The sequence below is a fragment of the Buteo buteo genome, chromosome 2 (genome assembly GCF_964188355.1).
Source record: "Buteo buteo chromosome 2, bButBut1.hap1.1, whole genome shotgun sequence".
Taxonomy (NCBI): Eukaryota; Metazoa; Chordata; class Aves; order Accipitriformes; family Accipitridae; genus Buteo; species Buteo buteo.
Genome location: NC_134172.1, coordinates 3,292,442 through 3,311,523, shown reverse-complemented (window position 1 = coordinate 3,311,523; position 19,082 = coordinate 3,292,442). Strand labels below are relative to the sequence as shown.

Here is a 19,082-nt window from a genome sequence, read left to right as displayed (position 1 = left end):
GCCTGCAATGCACAGCGATGCTGTCAGGTGCCTCCCAGCTGAGCGACACGTGGTATGTGTTGTCCTCGTATGGGAGACAAGCTGTGGCTTGGACCTTCCAAGAACTGCAGCCCTCCACCCTCCTTGACCCTAACGAGAAGGTTCCCTCACTTCATCTCTTCCTCAGTCATACAACGCAATACGTCTGTCAAGAGATTCATGGCGTGGCCCACACCCTCCGTGTTCTCCTTCCTCCCACGAATCTCATAGTCAAAATGGGAAGGAAGGGGGAAGAAACACAAGATGAATGGATGGATAAAAAAAAAAAAAAGAGAGCAAGGAATTATTCTGTGGGCACTAAAACTCATGAGCACTGATTTCTCCGTCCTCCTGTCTGGATTTCTGATGTCCAGGGAACATTGTACACACACAAGTATGCATGCACACACATGTGCAGGCTTACTCACATGCACACGTGCGCACACACGTATGCACATACACTGCAGGCTCTCCTCTACTTAACTGCCCATTTTTGTGAGACTTGTGAGTGTCAAATACCTTAGAGAACCTCTGCCAAATGATGCTTATCGAGCTGATGGTAGGTTCAAATGTCAATAGGGGGACAAACAGACAGGCAGCAGGATTGCTCAAGCCTTGGTTCATGCAGAAACGAGCTGTAAGAGATGGAGTAGAGGAGCAATGTACCCGAGAGCCCTTCCATGAGCCCCTCGCTGCCCCCAGCCTGCCAAGAAGCACATGCCCTGAGGGACATCAGTCCCTTTGCACAAGTTCTCCCTTTACAACTACAGGTCTGCATTTTAAACACACTTTGGAAGGGCCTGAATTTCACAGAGAAGGGGGCCAACACTGGCTGAAAATCACATAAATTACAGCTGAGGTGCCTCCATCTATTCTCTCCTAATATTAATAATGAAGTCTAACTTAGCATAGTAGTGCCTAAGGCTAAGTTCATGCCTAACTTAGCACCCAGACAGTTTTAATAGCAAAACCTATGTAGAGACCTGAAGTTTAGGCAGCTTAGGGGGATGTTCACACCACTTCTCTCACTCTTCCATTATACTGATGCCACCATACCCTTCTGGCATCAAAGAAAATCCCAGGCATCTTTCCTGACATCTTTAAGATCAATGAAATTTGAGATAAGCTAAACTCTTCCTCATTCACAGTAACAGAAACAGTCTGGGAATTTGAGGACTAGACAGCACAAGTGTGTGAATAAATTTGCACAGATCTTATCAGCAAGGTCAGCAGAACCATAAAAATCTCAAGCTCAGGAGAAGACAATATGAGTTGGTGACTTTCGCTGCAGCGATTTCAGAATCGTGATTGGCCATGAGGGTGGTCTCTGTCACGGTACCTCTGCTTGGCAGCTCATTGCTGGTTACAAAGATCAGTCCAAATGAGTATTTCTTTCACAAATTATGTTTCTGCAAGGGCACTTTTCTTGAACCAGCCTTTACTTTGTAGGCTAGCACCACAGAAAACCAAATAGGATAGACTTTTGCGGAAATACAGATTCCTTGTCTATGGGGTCCCACAGCTGTGGGCAGGATGAACATAAGGATTTGGGCATGCTGGAGTTAGAGCATTTGACCTAACCCTGTTCATCCAGAAGTCAGGCACCCAACTAGTCATCTTGGTTCTCTTGATCACCAACATAGAGAGACCGGCTGCTACAGAGAGAGTCATTGCATCCAAAGATTGACATCAAAGATAGGTCTGATGAATCATAGTGAGGAAGTGTCAGCCTTCATTCATTGACCAGAAAGGGAGCTTAGATGATTACCTCAGATGAGATGTCCAGCTCTGAGATGGAGTATGACGAATCCTGCTCAGCATGACTGCAATGCGTAAGCATTATGTACATCTCTACGATAACGTGAACAAACCTAAACTCTTCACTCGTGGTCTCTGTCGTACTGACTCATGTATGTCCAGCTGCCCTGGCTGTTATCTTCACCCCAGTGTTGGGTTTTTTTTGAAACAGTGAGTCAAAGGTAACTCCAGCACAGCTTTTCCTCCTGTACCTCAGGCTCTGCTCAATGACCCCAAACTGTTCATTGAAATGGGATGTGTGTGGCCTGCCTCTGCCAGAGACTGTGGGAAACTGTCTTGTTTTCCAGTTTTCTGGTTCTCATCCATCCAGGTCACCAAGCTATTTGTTTAGGCTTGTGGAGGGCAGAGAAGGGATATGACGAGAGGTCCCATGTCCTAAGCATGGGCTTTAGCCCCTGAGTTACCTTTTTCCCCTGGTTTATCACAGAGGCTGCAATCATTAGACAGCCAAGGTCTTGCATATTGCCCTACCCTTCTTGTACTAGAGATGGACAAAACCAGGCTCTTGTATGCAAGAATCCAAACAAGAGCCTGCATTGCCCTATTTCTGGACTTTATATGCGGGACAGAATTTCTCAATTTATTCTGAGTACCAGTGTCAGAGGCAACAGGAGCCAACCCTAGAATCACTGTTGGTGGCAAGACACCACCACTATATCTGTGGCTGTAAATATGTGCTAGACTGTATAACCCTTGAATTAGTTTCTGCACTACAGTTTAGAGACAGTTTTGGTAAACACGACAGTTTAATTGTAATTTTAGTGGAGCTGTTAGAAGGCTGTACTGACAAGACACTCTATTACAACTGAGCTTGAACCTTTCATTCACCAGGAGACTGAGACGACACATTGCGTCAGCAGGACAGATGGACTCAATGCTCGTTTCTATCACAGACTTCCCTTATGCCTGTGGGCAAGTTGCATCAAGGATTTCAGTGGCCGCTGAATTAGCATTTCCCTGTCTGATTCCCAATCTTCTGCTAATGTGTCTTATCTATTCTCTTTCAACTCAGTTGTTTGCCCCATCTGTCTGGATGGTATACTCTTTCAGGCAAAAACTTGTTCCCACCAGTGCCCTTAGTCTTCTGTTGTAAGTGACTTTTAGGTTTTGTAATCAATCCACTAATATCCATGACCCATCCTGTTAGAAAAAGGCTGCGATCCAGTAAGTTCCTTCCTTATCCAGATGATATTCTTGTTAGTAATGACTCAGTGCTAACTACCTCTTATATCCATTACTTCTTCACAATTCTGATTTAGGTGTATTTAAACCAGCCTGGGGCACATGAGGATGCATAAGATGGTTTCTGGATGGAATGATTTAATGATGGATGGTAGAAGCCGTTATACCTATTATTGCAAACCTACAGTGGGATGCATCTCAACTAACCTAAGGTGTCTAATAGTTAGACAGCTAAATCTGTGCTGCTTAACTTCTCTTCTCTCTACAGCATGTGAGGAGAAATAAGCACTTCAATAAAAGCAACAGAGCTAATCCACTTTTCCTCACATTCAGCATGAGCTAAGGGTATTCCTGGACCAGTCACTGCAATCCGCTGACAAGGGACAGCTCAATAAAATTAGTTAATTGATCAGGTTGTAGCAATTGCAGTCAATAAGTCTAAGGTATAAAGCAAGAATTATGTGTCTAAATAGTCTTGCACTTCTGAAGAAGGACTTGGGGGTGTTGGTTGACGAGAAGCTCAACATGACCTGGCAATGTACGCTTGCAGCCCAGACAGCCAACTGTATCCTGGGTCACATCAAAAGAAGTGTGAGCAGTAGATCGAGGGAGGGGATTCTCCCCCTCTACTCCGCTCTCATGAGACCCCACCTGCAGTACTGCATCCAGCTCGGGGGTCCCCAACATTAGAAGGACATGGACCTGTTGGAGTGAGTCCAGAGGAGGGCCACAAAGATGATCAGAGGGCTGATCCTATGAGCCCATAAGAGAGGGCTCTCAAGAAGACAGGCTGAGAGGGTTGGGGTTGTTCAGCCTGGAGAAGAGAAGGCTCCGGGGAGACCTTAGAGCAGCCTTCCAGTACCTAAAAAGGGACTACAGGAAAGATGGAGAGGGACTCTTCACAAGGACATGTAGTGATGGGACAAAGGATAATGGCTTTAAACTGAAAGAGGGTAGATTTAGATCAGATGTAAGGAAGAAGGTCTTCACTGTGAGGGTGGTGAGGCACTGGCACAGGTTGCCCAGAGAGGCTGTGGATGCCCCATCCCTGGCAGTGTTCAAGGCCAGGTTGGATGGGGCTTGGAGCAACCTGGTCTAGTGGAAGGTGTCCCTGCCCACGGCAGGGGGGTTGGAACTACACGATCTTTAAGGTCCCTTCCAACACAAACCATTCTATGGTTCTATGGTTCACTTCTGTCCTTTTCCACTTAGCCTCTTGTTGTTTTGTCTGAGCACTTCCACCAGCAAATCTTTCCAGATGGTGACCAAACCACACCTCTGCTAATGCTGCAGCAAAACAGCTTTCAAGCCCTGGAGATCAGGCTGCCACTTTCTTTCTCTGTAGATTTACACTATTTGTAAATGGGAGCATATCCAGGCCTTGAAAAAAATCAGCAGGCTTTGTTCAAGCCAGCTGGTGAATGAGCTAGGCTAGACTGAGCTTCCCAGTCCCTGGATCCCTCACTGCCAGAAAATAATAGACAATATCAACACACACCTCAAAACACCTTTAGACCATCTTCACATCTTCAGAAGGGTACTGTTCTCAGAGCCTTTAGGACAGCTCTCTACCACCTTTACAAAGCTAATCCACAAGGAAAGGCAGCACTTCTGTGGTGTGCAGGATCAAATGAGGTACCCAGCTCTCCTGGTCTGGATCGGTAAGGCGAATTATTTCATGACAAATGCATCCAGGCTGCTCTTCATATGGAAGAATGTGCAAGAAATTGATACTTCAAAAGAATTCCCTTAAAACACCCTTCTGAGATATGGGATTTTTGCTCAGCTATTCTATCCATATGTGGAATGCAACACCAGGACTTCAAGTGATGTTTTTTTAAAGGTAATTCAGTCACTAAAGATGTAAAGCAACACCCACCAGGATTTTCAAAAGGGTCTTCCAATGGGAGTATCCTCTTTCAGTATTCTACATGTCTAGGTAGATCATAAAATGCCTAGATGCTCCTAGTCTTTAGGAGTGTATTCAAAGAAAAAAGAAGAAAAAAAAAGAAGCTGGATTCATCTGTCTAAAAGGAGATATCTTAGTCTGACCTAGTCATCCAGGATCCTCTTGCAGGCAATGGTGAGAAAACTGGCACAGCTGGGAAGTGATTCATCTCATCCGAAAGTAAATGTCTAACATACGTCAGATGAGTTGCATCTTATTTCTCGCCAATAACTCTGAAGGAAACTTGGCTAGAGACTGCTAAAGTTGCAAGATGATTCTCCCTCCAGATGGGATAGGAATCAAACCTGGGTCTCCCCAAAACCAGCATTACGCAGATTTTTATGCCTCTAAAGGACCTGTGGGTCTCCCAGTAAAATCTACAAATCTGTCCAGCAAGAGCTTAGACTGTCCCATTTCTTCCTGGCTACTGTAGGCTCGTAAAAAAATGGAAAGGCTCCCTTAAGTGTGTCCCTCAGCCTGCAAAGGATTTAGAGTTGCTTTCTGTCATGCCACATAACACTGTCTAGCAACAGGCTCTATTGTTGTTCTTCTGGGGGCAGAGGGACAAACTGAATGGTAGGCTTGGCAACTGTTCAAGGAGTTTCATTCCTGCCTTCCCACCCCTTAGTAAATATCTCTATTAGACAAGGTGCACCCTTTTGGAATCAGAAGAAACTCCTGCTCCGCTCAGTGCTGTTTGGCTTCATTTCACAGGCTTGGCTGTAGCAGAGATGGGCTCTGCCTTTTCTCGCTGCTCCGTCCCACAACGTACGCTCTGTTGAATAACAGCGACTTCCTTGGAAACCTGAATGAGCATAACCTCTGCCATGAACCTGCATATTCCAACAGAAATGTAGAGGAAATAAAAACCTGGAAAGTGATATCAAGAGCTATAGGCTGGGAAAAGAGAAAAGGGTTTGATTTCAGAGAACTGAAAGTAAAACAAAGGCAGAGGAATTCTCCGAAATGCAAATACAACTCTTGCATCAAAAAGAGTGACTGTGTCCTCTGCTCAGATAATTGTCATGAAAGGGAAGCAAGAAAGCCATTTTATATCTCTTTTTAAAAAGTTTTGAGGTGAAGTTCTATTACAAGCTTGACTCAGTGACTTGTGGACGTGGTTGGAGGATGGTGGGAGACTCTGGATGTGTTTGAGGATAAGGAGCACTGGGAGGATGTATTTGTGCTCTGGAGCGTGCTGGATTAGAGGCAGGATTAGATATGTTACAGAGAAAGCTGCAAAACAGTCAAACTGCGTAGGCTTTCAGCAGCTACGCTGAGACATGACAAACTATAAGTTGGTGTGAATTTGCTGAGGAGTGGGGTGGCCTAGAGGTTTTCAGGACTTGCCTGGATGGAGTGCACATTCCTGCAATAGCATACCATGGCTGCACCCAACCCAATACACCAATGAGCACTGCGCACTACGGAGCTTGTTAAAATACAGGAAGGTGATGGAGAAAAAGTCCATGACTTGATTTTAGCCATGTGAAATTACAGCAGGTAATAGGAATTAGGGCTCATATTTTAACAGCTAGGAAATAGGTAAATGAGCAGATTCTCAAAGGGGATTCCCTGTCTTGGGTATGATCTGACTAAACCTGGATGACAGCGCTGGAGATGTCTCTGAGCTGGTTGCCTTAACTCCTCCGTAGTCTCAGAGGATTTAACCAGTCAAGCTCAGTCGAAGGACCGAGACATGAATTGCACCATAAGAAAGTGCCTATTTCTCGCCAACAATGAGAGGATCCAAGACCACCTGGCTTGGATGGAGACTTCTAAACTGCAGACACGTAATGGGTAAAATGAATTCCACCCCAAGGCTTTGCTCAGTTGCCTGCAGATAGGCATCAAGTGCCACTGAGATGCTCTAGGGTTTTCTTGACCGGCCTCCATCTGCTGCTGAGAAATGTCATCAGTGGACTGTATACAATCCCTGCCCGGCCTCTGAGGACAACCAGGATGCCATCAAGCATCTTAACTGGAAGTAGAACCTATGCACGGGCTACTGATGGGAGCCTGGGCAGCTTCCTTTTTGGACTAGCGGTCTTTCCTGGAAGACAGGCTTAACTGAACACTAGGGCTGATGCATGGCAACCAGGAGAGTTTCCAAACCTGTGATAGACATGAGGCCAGGCCAGAAATGTGAGGGTCTGCCATGATCTAAGCTCTAGGAACCCCTGAGGCACCCTCCAAGGCTTCTAGACAAACCTACTCCAATACACTTTGAGCCTACAGAGCTCCTGTGGAAGAGGAGAAATGACCATCCAGGACACCTGGGATGCCTTGAGAGGCCTGTGATGTGAGAAAGGAAAAGAGAAAAGCATTTCACACCAATAGAATGTGGAGGAATATCCATGTTGGAAAAGAGTAACAGCATCCCTGCTAAGAATTGTCACTCCACCAGTGAGTCTCTACAAAGCATAACTGACTATTATTTATACCAGAACAGAAACTGTGATGAGAAGACCAAGGACACCTTGAACTCCTTTGATGGCCCAGGCTCTACAAATGCAAAACATCTCTGGGTATCAGCAACATCCAAGTGGGAAGGGGACTGTGAATATGCAGGTGACAAACAAGGAAAAGAGGCAAACAACATCTTTGTGATGCATAACGCTCTCCCCTGGTTTGCAGGCTGTTTTTAAAAGCAGTGCCCTATGTTAGGAGTTCAGAACAAGGGAGTTAATGTATCAGTTCTTCTTCCCTCCCCTTGTTTTTCGCGAGTACCGGTAGAATTTGGAGTGAACTGATGAACTGATGAATTTTTACATGTTGTGCTAAGATGATAACAGGACTCAAAGCAAACCTTGCCACTTTTAAAGGGACAGAAGGGGAGACAAGCATTATGAATGGCCCAGGCTAGATGGAAACAGTTGGCATAGACAGTTTCAGGAGTGGCTCTTCTGCAACACCAACCCTGGGCCTGATCCAGCAAAGTCCTGGTGGTTATATCATAGGAGGGCTCCTGCCCTTAGAGACTTTCCTGAGTATTCCTCTCCTTTCAGTATTAAGCCCCACTGACCTATCTTGGCTCTTACGGACCCTGGGCCTTCATTTGGCTCTCAGTGGTGTCAGCAAAGCAGAGTCGGGTTTAGTGAGACAGGATGGGAACAGCTCTTACTGCAGCCTTGGGGCTGTGCCCCATCCAGCCTTAGCTGAACATGTGGACAAGACATACGTGCTCTGGCCAATACTTCCCCCCACACACACTACTTCCCCTTCCTTTCCACTATATTTCAATGGTTTTAACTGGCACCATCACCCCAGCATAAGCCACCACCTGACTGGGCAGAAAGCACCGAGCTCCACATCACCAGAAGACGGCGGGTGCCTATTTTGAGCCCAGAAACCCCTTCTTTGCACCAATGGTCTCCAGACCCCCTGCACACTCCACCTCCCCTCTTCCCAGCTGCATTCTTTGGCCCCACAGGGTTTCCTTTGGTATCCAGAGTAAGATCATGAGTCCAGTCCTGCTCCGGGAAGGAAATTTCAACACGGATGTTGGTGGGAGTAGGACGGGTCCACCCCTGCTCGCAGGAGGCCCTGGGGATGAGGCTGCCGGCTCATCACACAGCCAACTGCGTTCATCGCACCGCGTACAGCTCAGCTGCCCAAACGGAGCATCTGTGACTCAGAGCCCGGAGGATTTCCCCTGCGACACGCTTGTGCAATGCTTGTGAAGTGCTGTCATTACGCCCAATAAAACCCTTTGAAATGCGGCCGGGCTATTTGAATTATGCGCGGGAGGAACGCAAGCGCGAATGCTGAGCAAGGGGGAAGCGGGGCGCATCGAGTCACGGTTGTCCCGTTGGGCTTTTCTTGCGCTCCCATACACGCAAAGCAAAAACATGCGTTCCTCGGGAGCCCTGGCACAGAACAGCCTCCTTTCCCTCCTGCTTTGCACCCGTGCTAAGCACTAGCGATGAGGGAAGAGGTGCAGAGACTGGCAGTCCCTGTCTGGAAAAGCAGCAGCATTGCTGCAGGGCTGGAGTTGAGTTGGCTCATCCCAGTTGCAGGAAGCGGGATGCAAGCAGGAAAGGGATCCCATAGATTTGGGATGGACATTCCAGTGAATCAGCCTCGTTTCCCCTGGCACAATCAGTAATCCCTGAGTTTTCTTTCCTAGGAGAGACCACAGACTCACAGCAAAAGTCAAGGCTCCTCCAGCATGACCCTTTAGAGGGAACAATCAAAAAAAGTCTTTTTTGGCCAACAGAAAGCAGGGCTATGGCCATCCCCCTGTTCCAACTACTCTACCTACAGCAGGCCTAGCTGTAAAGCTGAGTCTGGAAAAAGAAATGCCATGTGCACAAGTGAAATGGCTCATCTAGGTGGCACAAGAGCTCAGAAAGGAGAACAGGACTCACTTTTTTCATTAATTTCATTAATGTCTGCTGCCCCTGAAACACTTCTTTACCCTGCCCTGGTGCTGTGCACTGCAATAGCACCCGAGGACATGGGGCCTGTGCAGAAAGGTCTTTAGAAAGAAGGAAAGACTTGACTTCCCTCGGTGAACCGGACAACCGAGTGTCTCGATGCTACACCCAGCCCTGCTGCAGGTTTATTGCAAGGTCCAGGGCAGGGCCTTTAAATTCTTCTACCTCTGCTTACCCAACTGCAAAATAGGAATAAAAAACATCCTCTCCCTTCCTGGGCACATAATCAGAGCTTAAGCCATGTTAGTAGGTGCTCAAGGGTTTTCAGGTGAGAAGTCTTAGAGGTGTTCAGATGTCTGTAAAGGACTTATTTTGCCTCTGGGGCTGCCTGAAAGGGCTGGGGAGCAAAATGATTCACTTTTCCTTATCTTAGTTAGGAAAGGCTTGCTTCTTTGAAGCAATGCCTTCATTCAATGCTTTGAATATCAAGTTGCTGGTTTTCAGGTTAACTTAAATAATAAAGTCCTCTTAAAATTGAAAGGAAAAAAGCAATAAATATGTAGCAGAACCACACAATTTAATAAAATGAGTCTAAAATCCGAGCAGATGAGGGCTGTTCTTTAGCACACACTGTGCTCTCTGGGAGAGTCCCCCCCTCCCCGTGCTTGAAACAGGGGCTTCTTGCTAAGACTTTGCAAAATTTTCAGTTCCTGCCATGAGAAAGGCTTCTTGTGTAATCTCGGTCCAGTCATTTAATCCCACCAACACAGCTCCTCCATGCCTGGACTATGCCAGAAGCAACATAAATACCATTAGAATCTGTTTCTCCAGTCCTACCACAAAAAAAAGGAGCTGGGAGAATACTTCCCTTACCTTTTGCACACTGTACCTTATGCATGGACCAGGCAAGGGCTGTTTCTTACCACTTACACCTACCCAGCAAGATCCCCTCGACCCAGTTGTCCTCTATCCCCATTGCTGCTTGGGTGCAAATCACCCACTCTGTGCTCCAGAAAATCCAACCTGGTGGGCGAGTTGTTATCTGAGAATAGGCTAAAACATCATTCCTTGATTACACGCTGCCTGGCAAAACAGGGCCACGAAAGATGCTGTTGTAACATAGATACATGTATATAAAGACAATTCCCAAGCCTTGGGGCAAGGGTGGGAGAGGGCTGCATGTACAGGGATTGCACCGGGTACGGCTGAAATGCAGCCACCTCTGCAGAGGAGCACAACAGCTCTTGAATATCGCACCGCAACCCGCCGCAGCAGCGGAGGCAATGAGGATGAATGCCATCGCCTCGGAAATGTCAAAATCCTCCACTCCAGCTACTCGAGCAGAGGAGAAGTGGGTAGATGCAATTCATATTTCCGAGCTCTAGAGATTGTTTTAGGAGCTCTGGTGCCAAGGCGCATGGCTCACGCTGTCCCTTGGGTGACCTTCCACGGCTCTGCCTCCCTCCTGGCTAACGAGGGATGATCATCTCTCACTTAACACGGTTGCTCTCTGCCAAACCTAAGGTTTGCTTTCTCAACTGCGGCGCCTGCCAAGACTCAGCTTGGTTCTCCAGGATTTGTAACAAAAGGAGAAGCGGGTTTCTCATGGGATCCAGAACCTGGCCTGGCTTTCACCCACCCCGGTGTAAATCAGGGGCTGTTCCACCAGCCCCGAGGGGGACAGATCCCAGGAGAGACCTGAACCAGAGCATAAGCCGGGAATTTATCCGTGTGCTGCTCTTATTGCGGTGATGCCATCAAACTCTGACAGGGACACGTTCAAGTGTTGCACCTGCGTGCTGCAGGAGTAATGCCACCGGGTTGCTTGTCTTTCTGTTGGCAAGGCTGCCTCCCGCCCTGCTCCCACGCACTTACATTACCTGAATCGCAAAAAATAGAGATGGAAAGATCTTTTAGATCGCTTTCTCCAGCCCTCATGGGCTGTGAAGTGGCTACTGTAGGATATCATGGGCTTTGGCCACCTTCATCCTACGTGGATGCTTCAACCGATAGAGCTTCTGTGACCAGTCTTGGGGAATAAGCAATAAGAAGCCAAGAGCAACCACAGGTCACAGCCGGGAAAATATTCCTAACACACATCCTTCACGTCCACTTTCCAAACACCAGCCTGGCATCTCCAGTAACACTGCATTCACTCTGCCACTCCTGGTTATGGCTCATCTCCTTGCCCGGTTCGTTATGGGGCTGATCTCATCCCATCCCACTTAGGATGTGCTACAGGTGTGACAGGGAGCAGCAGAGGAGACAGGAGCTCCCCCACGACCCACGGGACAGAGGAAGGGACACACACCGCTGCCCAAAGGGATGCCACCACGTGAGGTCCCAGCCGGTGCCTATCTCCTCCCAAGAGATGTCCTCCTCCTCCTCCAGCCCCTCTCCAGGCACGTGCTTCAACTCTATGCGTCCCTCAACATGCACCAAGCTGCCTCGCACCTCGGGAAGAACAACGTTTGAGATGCCAGCCGGCAGGTTTCTCCCACGGTGAAGAGGTCTGCCTGTACTTCTAATGCAGCCCAGCCATCCCCTCCCGTGACCGTCTCCCTATACCACCTTCCTGGGCTACAGGAGGTTAAGATCCCCAGCACTGAAGCTCTGTGCTAATTTTTATTGCTGTTTTTTTTCTTGCTGAACCAAACCCTTCTCTCTTCTGAATCATTTCTGCACTCTGGCTGTCCTCAGACCAAGTCAGGCCTCATGCCACTAATCAAAAAATAAAATAAAATGCTTTTCCCGTTCCACCTGCAGTCAGCCAAGGTAGTGCAAGTTAGCTGGAAAAAGTTTTAATTTTGGTCGTGCTGCTACTGTGGCTCCACATGGACCCCAGACCCCACAGGACAGGGCACAGGTTACATTTAAACCTCCCCCACCCATGAATTCTGCTTCTGAATTTCCTAACTCTTCCTTCACTCACTCCTGTCTCTTCTTTATTTTTTTAAAAACAATCCAAAAAATGAACAGCACCAACATTTGAAAAAAAAAAAAGCCCACATTTTTGCTTTTAATCTGGCCCCCTGGGTGTGGAAGAGCCTGTTGCTGCTACCAGTAGCTTCTTTAGGTTGAGCGGCGCAATGCTGCGCTGCGTTGGAGAAGGTCCCACGGGGTTACTGTACCACAATAAATCACGCCAAGCGCATCCTTAAAAACTTGCCGCATCAGTCCCAATGGGAACCGGTGCCCTCTTCTTCTATTATTTTTAAACCATTATTTTTAAAGCCTATTTCACCCCTCCCTGTAAATATGTTATTTGGGAGTTGTCTGTTTTTAAGAAGCCCCCATAGCTTTTCCCCCCCCATCGTTGCTGAAAGGACATGGACGGAGCGCGGGAGCATCGCTGCTCCGGGGGATCTTTTCCCTTTTGCTCCACTGAACTTTTTCCGAAGGTACCGCACATCTGGGTCTGCGCAGAGCCCACCCAGCACTGCGTGGCCTGATTTTAAACAGGTGCCCCTATACCATGGTGGGAACAGCAATTTAAACAGCTCAGCCAAGTAAGGAGGTTTCTTTAGAATTAGACCGAAATTACAGTAAGAGACACATGCCACTTGCTCCCCCTGACAAATACACACTTGATGTTTCCCCTAATTTCTTTCCTTTGGGAGGATAATTAACCGAAACCTACAGGAGAATATCGTTTCTCAGCCCCTGCTTTTGCTCAAATTGCCTTGAAGCTGAACGCAGGGTAAGTATCCATAGCTCTGTGTGCTTTAGGATGAGCTTACGCTTTAATTAGAAACTATTATTTGTAGGGGGCACAATTTGGGGATGGTAAATTACAGATTTTCTGCTGCAAGCCATCAAGTCGCTATGAGGTAATATAGGGGAGGCTTTAAAGAGAGATGGTTGAGATAAGATGTTTGTTACTTGAACTACCAGACTAAAAAATTCCTGGCCCTCTCTGTAGTCCCTTCAAAAATCAAAACCGACCAAAACCGCCCAAAAAGAAAGAAAAGAAGAAAATGAAATTAGAATAAAGCAGCATGATCCATTTGCTAAATCAGCTGGTTTGGAAGCAGACTGGGAGAAAAGAAACTGCCCTGCCCATACTGGGATGTGCACCGAGGGACCCCTCCAGCCCCCCAGTCACCTTCTCCAGGGCTGTCCCCCAACTCCGGCCGTGGGGTTTGTAATTCGCTTGGAGATAAATAAAGAGGGAAAGGGTGGAGAGGAGGTGAGGGGGAATTTCGGCAGCCAATGTCACAGCACTCGGCCTCTCCTCCGAGCCCCCCACCCCAATCAAACCCTCCTTTGCATTTCCATGCCCTGAGGGGGATTTGCTCTTTTTTTTTTTTTTTTTTTTCCCGAAAGAAACGTCTCAAACCGCTGGGCGGCTAAGGGAAAGGATGGAGGGGGGGGGCAAGAAAAAAAACCCCAACCCCCCAAAAGTCACCCCTACGCTCCCCCTGCACACACCTGAAGCCCCAGTTTGGAAAAAGACCTCCAGTTCCTCTTTCCCTGGATTTTTTTTACCAGCCCCCCCCCCACCCCGACAGCCGCTTCTCCGGGGCTGCGGGGACCGGGGGGGGACACCCGGCCTGCCCTCCTCTCCCCTCGGTGGGTGACAAGGGAATATTTCTGTTGGTATTAGAGGAATGCGTTTCCTTCTCCAATCAGGAATGCAAGCCGAGTTTCTAATTATAAGTTAGATGGTGGCTGGGAATAAAAGATTGCTTTTTAATGACTCCCGTCCAGGTGCTCTTTCTGCCTGTCTTCCCAAGAACCCATTTGCATTTTATTGCTTTTTTTTTCTCCCATCCCAACGAATTCCCTGCTTTCAGACATACCTGAAATAGTTGGAGAAGCTGCCTTCAACACCCTCACCTCTGCACCGCGGCCGCGGGCGGGAGGTACCGCACCCGCGGAACCCTGCTAACACCCTCCGCAGGTTGGGGGGGGGGGGGGAGCAGAGATTAAACGCACTTAAAAAAAAAAAAGTAATTAATTACCATTCGCCCATTCGCTTGCCTTTTTTTTTTTTTTTTTTTTTTTTTTGACGATTCCGAGTTATTTACGGTCCGCGCAACCCGGCTTTTACCTCCGCGGGTGCGGAGCTGGCAGCTTTTTACCCGAGGGTTTTGGGGGGGGTTGGGGAGGGGGGTGTCGGGGTCCGCACCCGCGCAACCGGAGGCAAAGCGCGGAGCTCCGCCGGGTTTGCTCTGCGCCTCCGCGGGTTCTGCTCCGCGCTTCTTACGCGCTCGCCCGCCTGCAGAGCAGGAGCCTTCCTTGCGTTAGGGCTTCCCTGAGCCCAATTACCTCCGCGGGGGTAATTAGAGCAGATCTTGCAGTTACATGCCTTACCCAGCACCATTTGCTTTTTTTTTTTTTTTTTTTTTTTTTGTGGGGGAGAGAGAGAAAAGCCTCTTAAAGGCGTAGGGTGCAAAGCGCGGAAAAAAAAAATAAAAAAAGAAAAAACAAACAAACAAACCAACCAACCGTAGGAGCTGCAGCGCGGACCAAAAAAAAAAAAAAAAAAAAAGGAAAAAAGTGCGTTATCCCGGGGAAAGGGGGGTGCGCAGGTCCCCGCCGATCTTGCGCGGGGCAGCTCCGCGGCAGCGCCGGGCACATCTCCCCCTGCCCCGTCTCTGCTCCCTGCTCTGCCTTTCCAGAACCAGCCCAGGTTGTTCTGCCTCCTCTCACCTCCTTTTTTTTTTTTCCTTTCCCCCTAAATATTCCTTAAAGCGAAGCGGGGGGAAAAAAAAAAAAAAGTTTTCATCCTTTCCCCCCCTTCCTTCCACCTGACTAGCTCGAAATCACCTTGAAATGCTCATGTCAACTTGTATCATTATCTCTTTAATTCAGGCAGCGCCTTTTGTTCTTCACAGGAGAGGATCAAAGCACTTAAAAAAAAAAAAATAACTTTCCGATCGCTCTCGCTCGCTCTCTCTCTTTTACAGTAGGAGAAGGAGAGATCAGGTATAACCCAGTCAAAATAAACAAAGTGAATGCATAAATAAAAGAGGTGAAATGCAGGTTCTAAGAACTTGCTGGCGCTGGAACAATCCCACCTCTTTAGCTGAGTGGCAACGAAAGGAGAATTTCAAGTCATCTTAAGCGTAGGGGTTGCAGAGAAAACAGAGGAGGGGAAAAATAAATGAAAATGAGAGAAAAAAAAAAAGAAGAAGAATAAAACTTACCACCAGATTGGGTAACTTGACAGAGCCTGACTCAACCCACAAAGAAACAGGAAATATCCAAAAGAGGCCATTGATGAAAAGTTGTCTTTCTTTTTTTTTTTTTTTTTAACCAGAGTTGCCAAAAACCTTCCTTTCTTCTGAGGCAGGATGATTATTTTAATAATAATAATAACAATAATTTAAAAAAAAAAAGTCAAATGAAGTGAACTCAACCCGACCAGGTAAATCCTCTCTTGCTTCCTCTACTACTCTCAAGGAAAAAAAAAATCTCAGAGAGGTAAAAAACTCTTCTCTCAGCCAAGACACTGAAGGCAAATATTAAAAAAAAAAAAAAAAAAAAGAAGTTTGAAGTAGCTCTCTTAAAAAGGACCCAATCAGCACTTATTGCCAAAGGGAGAATTCTGATGCTTTGGCTTGTTCTGTCAATCAGGAGCGCGAAGTCAGGAATGAGCTAATTGCAAGGAGATAGTGTTTTAATACTCATTAGGGGGCACGTTGGCCCACAAGCCAAGGGATAAAATGTAGTTTTAAAAAGGGGAAGGAAGATTTAGGGGGTTTAAATAGACAGGGGGGACCCCTGTGGATTTGGGTAGCTATAACAACCTGCCCGGATTTCACTCCCTGGGTCGAAGCTACTAAAATGCAAAAAAAAAAAAAAAAAAAAAAAAAAAGGAAAAAAAGTGTGAAGTTTTTTTTTTTTTTAAATTATTATTTTCTTCATTTGCTCCTTCTTGCCATTCTGTCTTCTTCTCAAATCCCCGTTTCCTCACAGTGACGGTCGGGACACATTTGAACTAACTTTCTAGAAACTTTCAGTTGGTTCTTTTTTTTTTTTTTTTTTTTTTTCCTCCTTTTTTCATTAAAAAAAAAAGAGGATTTACACCCAGACATGCACGCACACACACAGCCACACACACCCCCACAGCCACGCACACCCCTTCCCCACCAGTCCAACCAGCCAGCTACCCAAGAGCTCCACTGAAGACATCTGCTAAGAAATCAACTTCTTCCATGCAAATCTCAATAAGGCTCATCCAGATCATCTCACAATTCGCAGGAGTCCCAGCCCCGGACTTTGCGAAGGCGCTGCTGCAAACGACTTCATCCACCAGATCCACCCCACAGGGCACTAGTAATTGATCTCTTTTTTAATTTCTCTCTCTACATATTGTAACAATTTCTCTCCTTTCAGTGGCGGTGGTGGGGGGTGAGTTGGGGTGGATCGTGTGGTTCCAAAAATCTGCAGGTTTTCGGTGGGGTGGAAATGAGGAAGAAAAAAAAAAAAAAATCATGATGAGTATTATTATAAAGATGTAGCTCCTCGGGACTGGGTACGCGGTTAGATTTGCTGCTCCTCTGGAACATATTGTTTAAAGCTTGCTGTATCTGTGAGCAAGTGTCACCCAGCTGACAGGCTTTCCCCTTACCCTGGGTCATTTGAAAGGGGGCTGGAGAGGCGAAAACGAGGGGATGGAGGCACTGGATGAGCTAGGAGATGTTTTCTCCCTGGAATAACAACGATGATTCTCTTTTATGTGGTGTTTTTTTTTTTTTTTTGGTTGTTGTGGCTGCTGCCTGTTGGGTTTTTTGCTGTTTTTTGCCCCCCCCCCCTTTTTTTTTTTAGGAAAGAGAGAACACTGGATGAGATTTTATTTATTTATTTGCCTTTTTTAAATTTTATCTGTGAATCAGAAAATCTCTGTGGCTCACACGGAACAAAGAGAGGGACAATTTTTAATGACTTTGTTGGAGGAAGGCTTGCAACTTTGCATTAGCTCAAATCAAAATGCTTTTTCTTTCTCATTAAGAACTGCATATATATTTTCCCTTAGTAGGGAATATTTCTATTTACACACACAGAGCTTTATATGCATATATATAAAGATATGTTTGTGTTTAGCTAGATGGAGAGATATATTCATTCTAGTGAAATTATACTAGAAATGCAGTTCATTCGGGGATATTTAAATCATTGGGAATTTGGCAGGGGTCGGGCCCTGATTATTTTCTTTAGGGTTGGATGACAAGTGATTGCAAATGTGAGCTCTGGCAAGTGCTCCGAGATCTAATCGCCCCGTGTAGCCAAGCTCGGGTTGAGCTGAGCGGCTTCTCGCTCGCTTCCAGAGGAGGAACGGATGCTCTCTCCGGCTCTCCCAGCAAATCCCCACGGTGTTGATGCTGCAATTATATCGAGTGTATTAAATCCAACCACCCCCCTTCAGCAGTTCCCCCACCCCAGAGGAGCCAAAGAGGCTGGAGAGGGAGAAGGGAGTTTTATTGCATAAGGTAGGATGAGGAAAAGGAGGAGGGTGGTGGTGTGTGAAAAATCATCTTAAGGACTTTCCCTCTGTATTAGAGAAAATCCCATCCAATTATAGCATTACTGGAAAGAACCAAACACTGAGACTTTCAAAGGAGGGGATTTCTCTGTCTTTTCAAGTGAAATTGCTCACACTGCAGACTGGAACACACACACACACACACACACACAGACCCTCAGACACCAGCGCCCGCCCGGGCGTGGGGGTCCCGGCAAACTGGGGATGGAGGGGGAGGAAAGGGCAGGACACACATCCCTTCCAGGGGTCGAGCTAATCTCCCCTCCTTTTGTTCCTGGGGAGAGATTTAAACATCCCCCAAAGCCTCTGCCCCTCCTACCAGGAAACACCAGGCAACTTTACCTGAAGGTACAAATTCAGCCACTCTCCCTTTTCCTCTTTGCTTTGCAGCTGCTATTTGGGGAGGATGGAGATAATCCACTTTGTCATAGGCGCACACACACACACACACACACGCACACACAAGCAGGATCGTATTGATTTCTTCAGCAGGCAGCATCGCTACTTACTCTGACGCCGACTGCTTTTAATTACACTGATAAAAAGGTAGTCGGGTGTATAATAGCTGTTCCCATCCCTAGGAACACTACTGTAGATTAGTTATCTATTATCAACATTACCTTTGAACCGGAGCCTTTTAAGGGCCAGATTTTGCAGTCCATTAGAGTCAGTAAAAAGGCTGCCATGGGCTTTACGGATGCGGGACTGCTGGCATTTGCCTGCCCAAATCTGCAGTGGTTTCTCCCAACAGCTGGTTTTTGGGCCTGATGTCAAAACCTGGCTAAGCTCATCCGTGCTGCTCCGACGGTTTCCAGCCCTCTTCCAAATATTCGGAGGTGGATTCAGATACCCGCTTTGCAATGGGCAGGATCTGGCCCTCGGTGGGGTGACAGCAGCACGGCTTTGGCTTCTTTACTCTTGGCATCGCTCATCAGTGCCCAGGGAGAAGTTGTGAGGGAAGTCCACGTTGCAGGGTTGTGAATCCTCAGGGGTAGACACCAAGTCTCGGTCCTGGCGGAGCTGCAACCTCCCTTGCACAGATTTTCCACCATGCCCATCCTTACACCAGCAAAGTAGAGACCAGTTTTGGGTGAAGGTCCATCCACCCCAGGAGGTGAAGGTCCATCACCCTGACTGTCAGAAGGGAGAATAAAGTCTTGACGGTGCTGGCAGCTATGGGGCCGATTCCTTGGTCCCCATAAGGCTGCTGCGACAGGAGGGGGGCAACTTCAGTTATCAAGCTGGC

The 19,082-nt window shown here is 47.2% G+C and overlaps 1 protein-coding gene across 1 annotated transcript in view; it reads right to left on the bottom strand.

The window, feature by feature from the left end:
- WNT3A (Wnt family member 3A) overlaps positions 1-16,251 on the bottom strand; it is an 87,006-nt gene extending 70,755 nt beyond the window's left edge. Inside the window, exon 1 of the mRNA XM_075043817.1 lies at positions 15,498-16,251. Coding sequence (XP_074899918.1) covers positions 15,498-15,568 — 71 coding nt within the window. The 5' untranslated portion in view covers positions 15,569-16,251. The remainder of the gene's footprint in view (positions 1-15,497) is intronic.
- Positions 16,252-19,082: the final 2,831 nt, after the last annotated feature.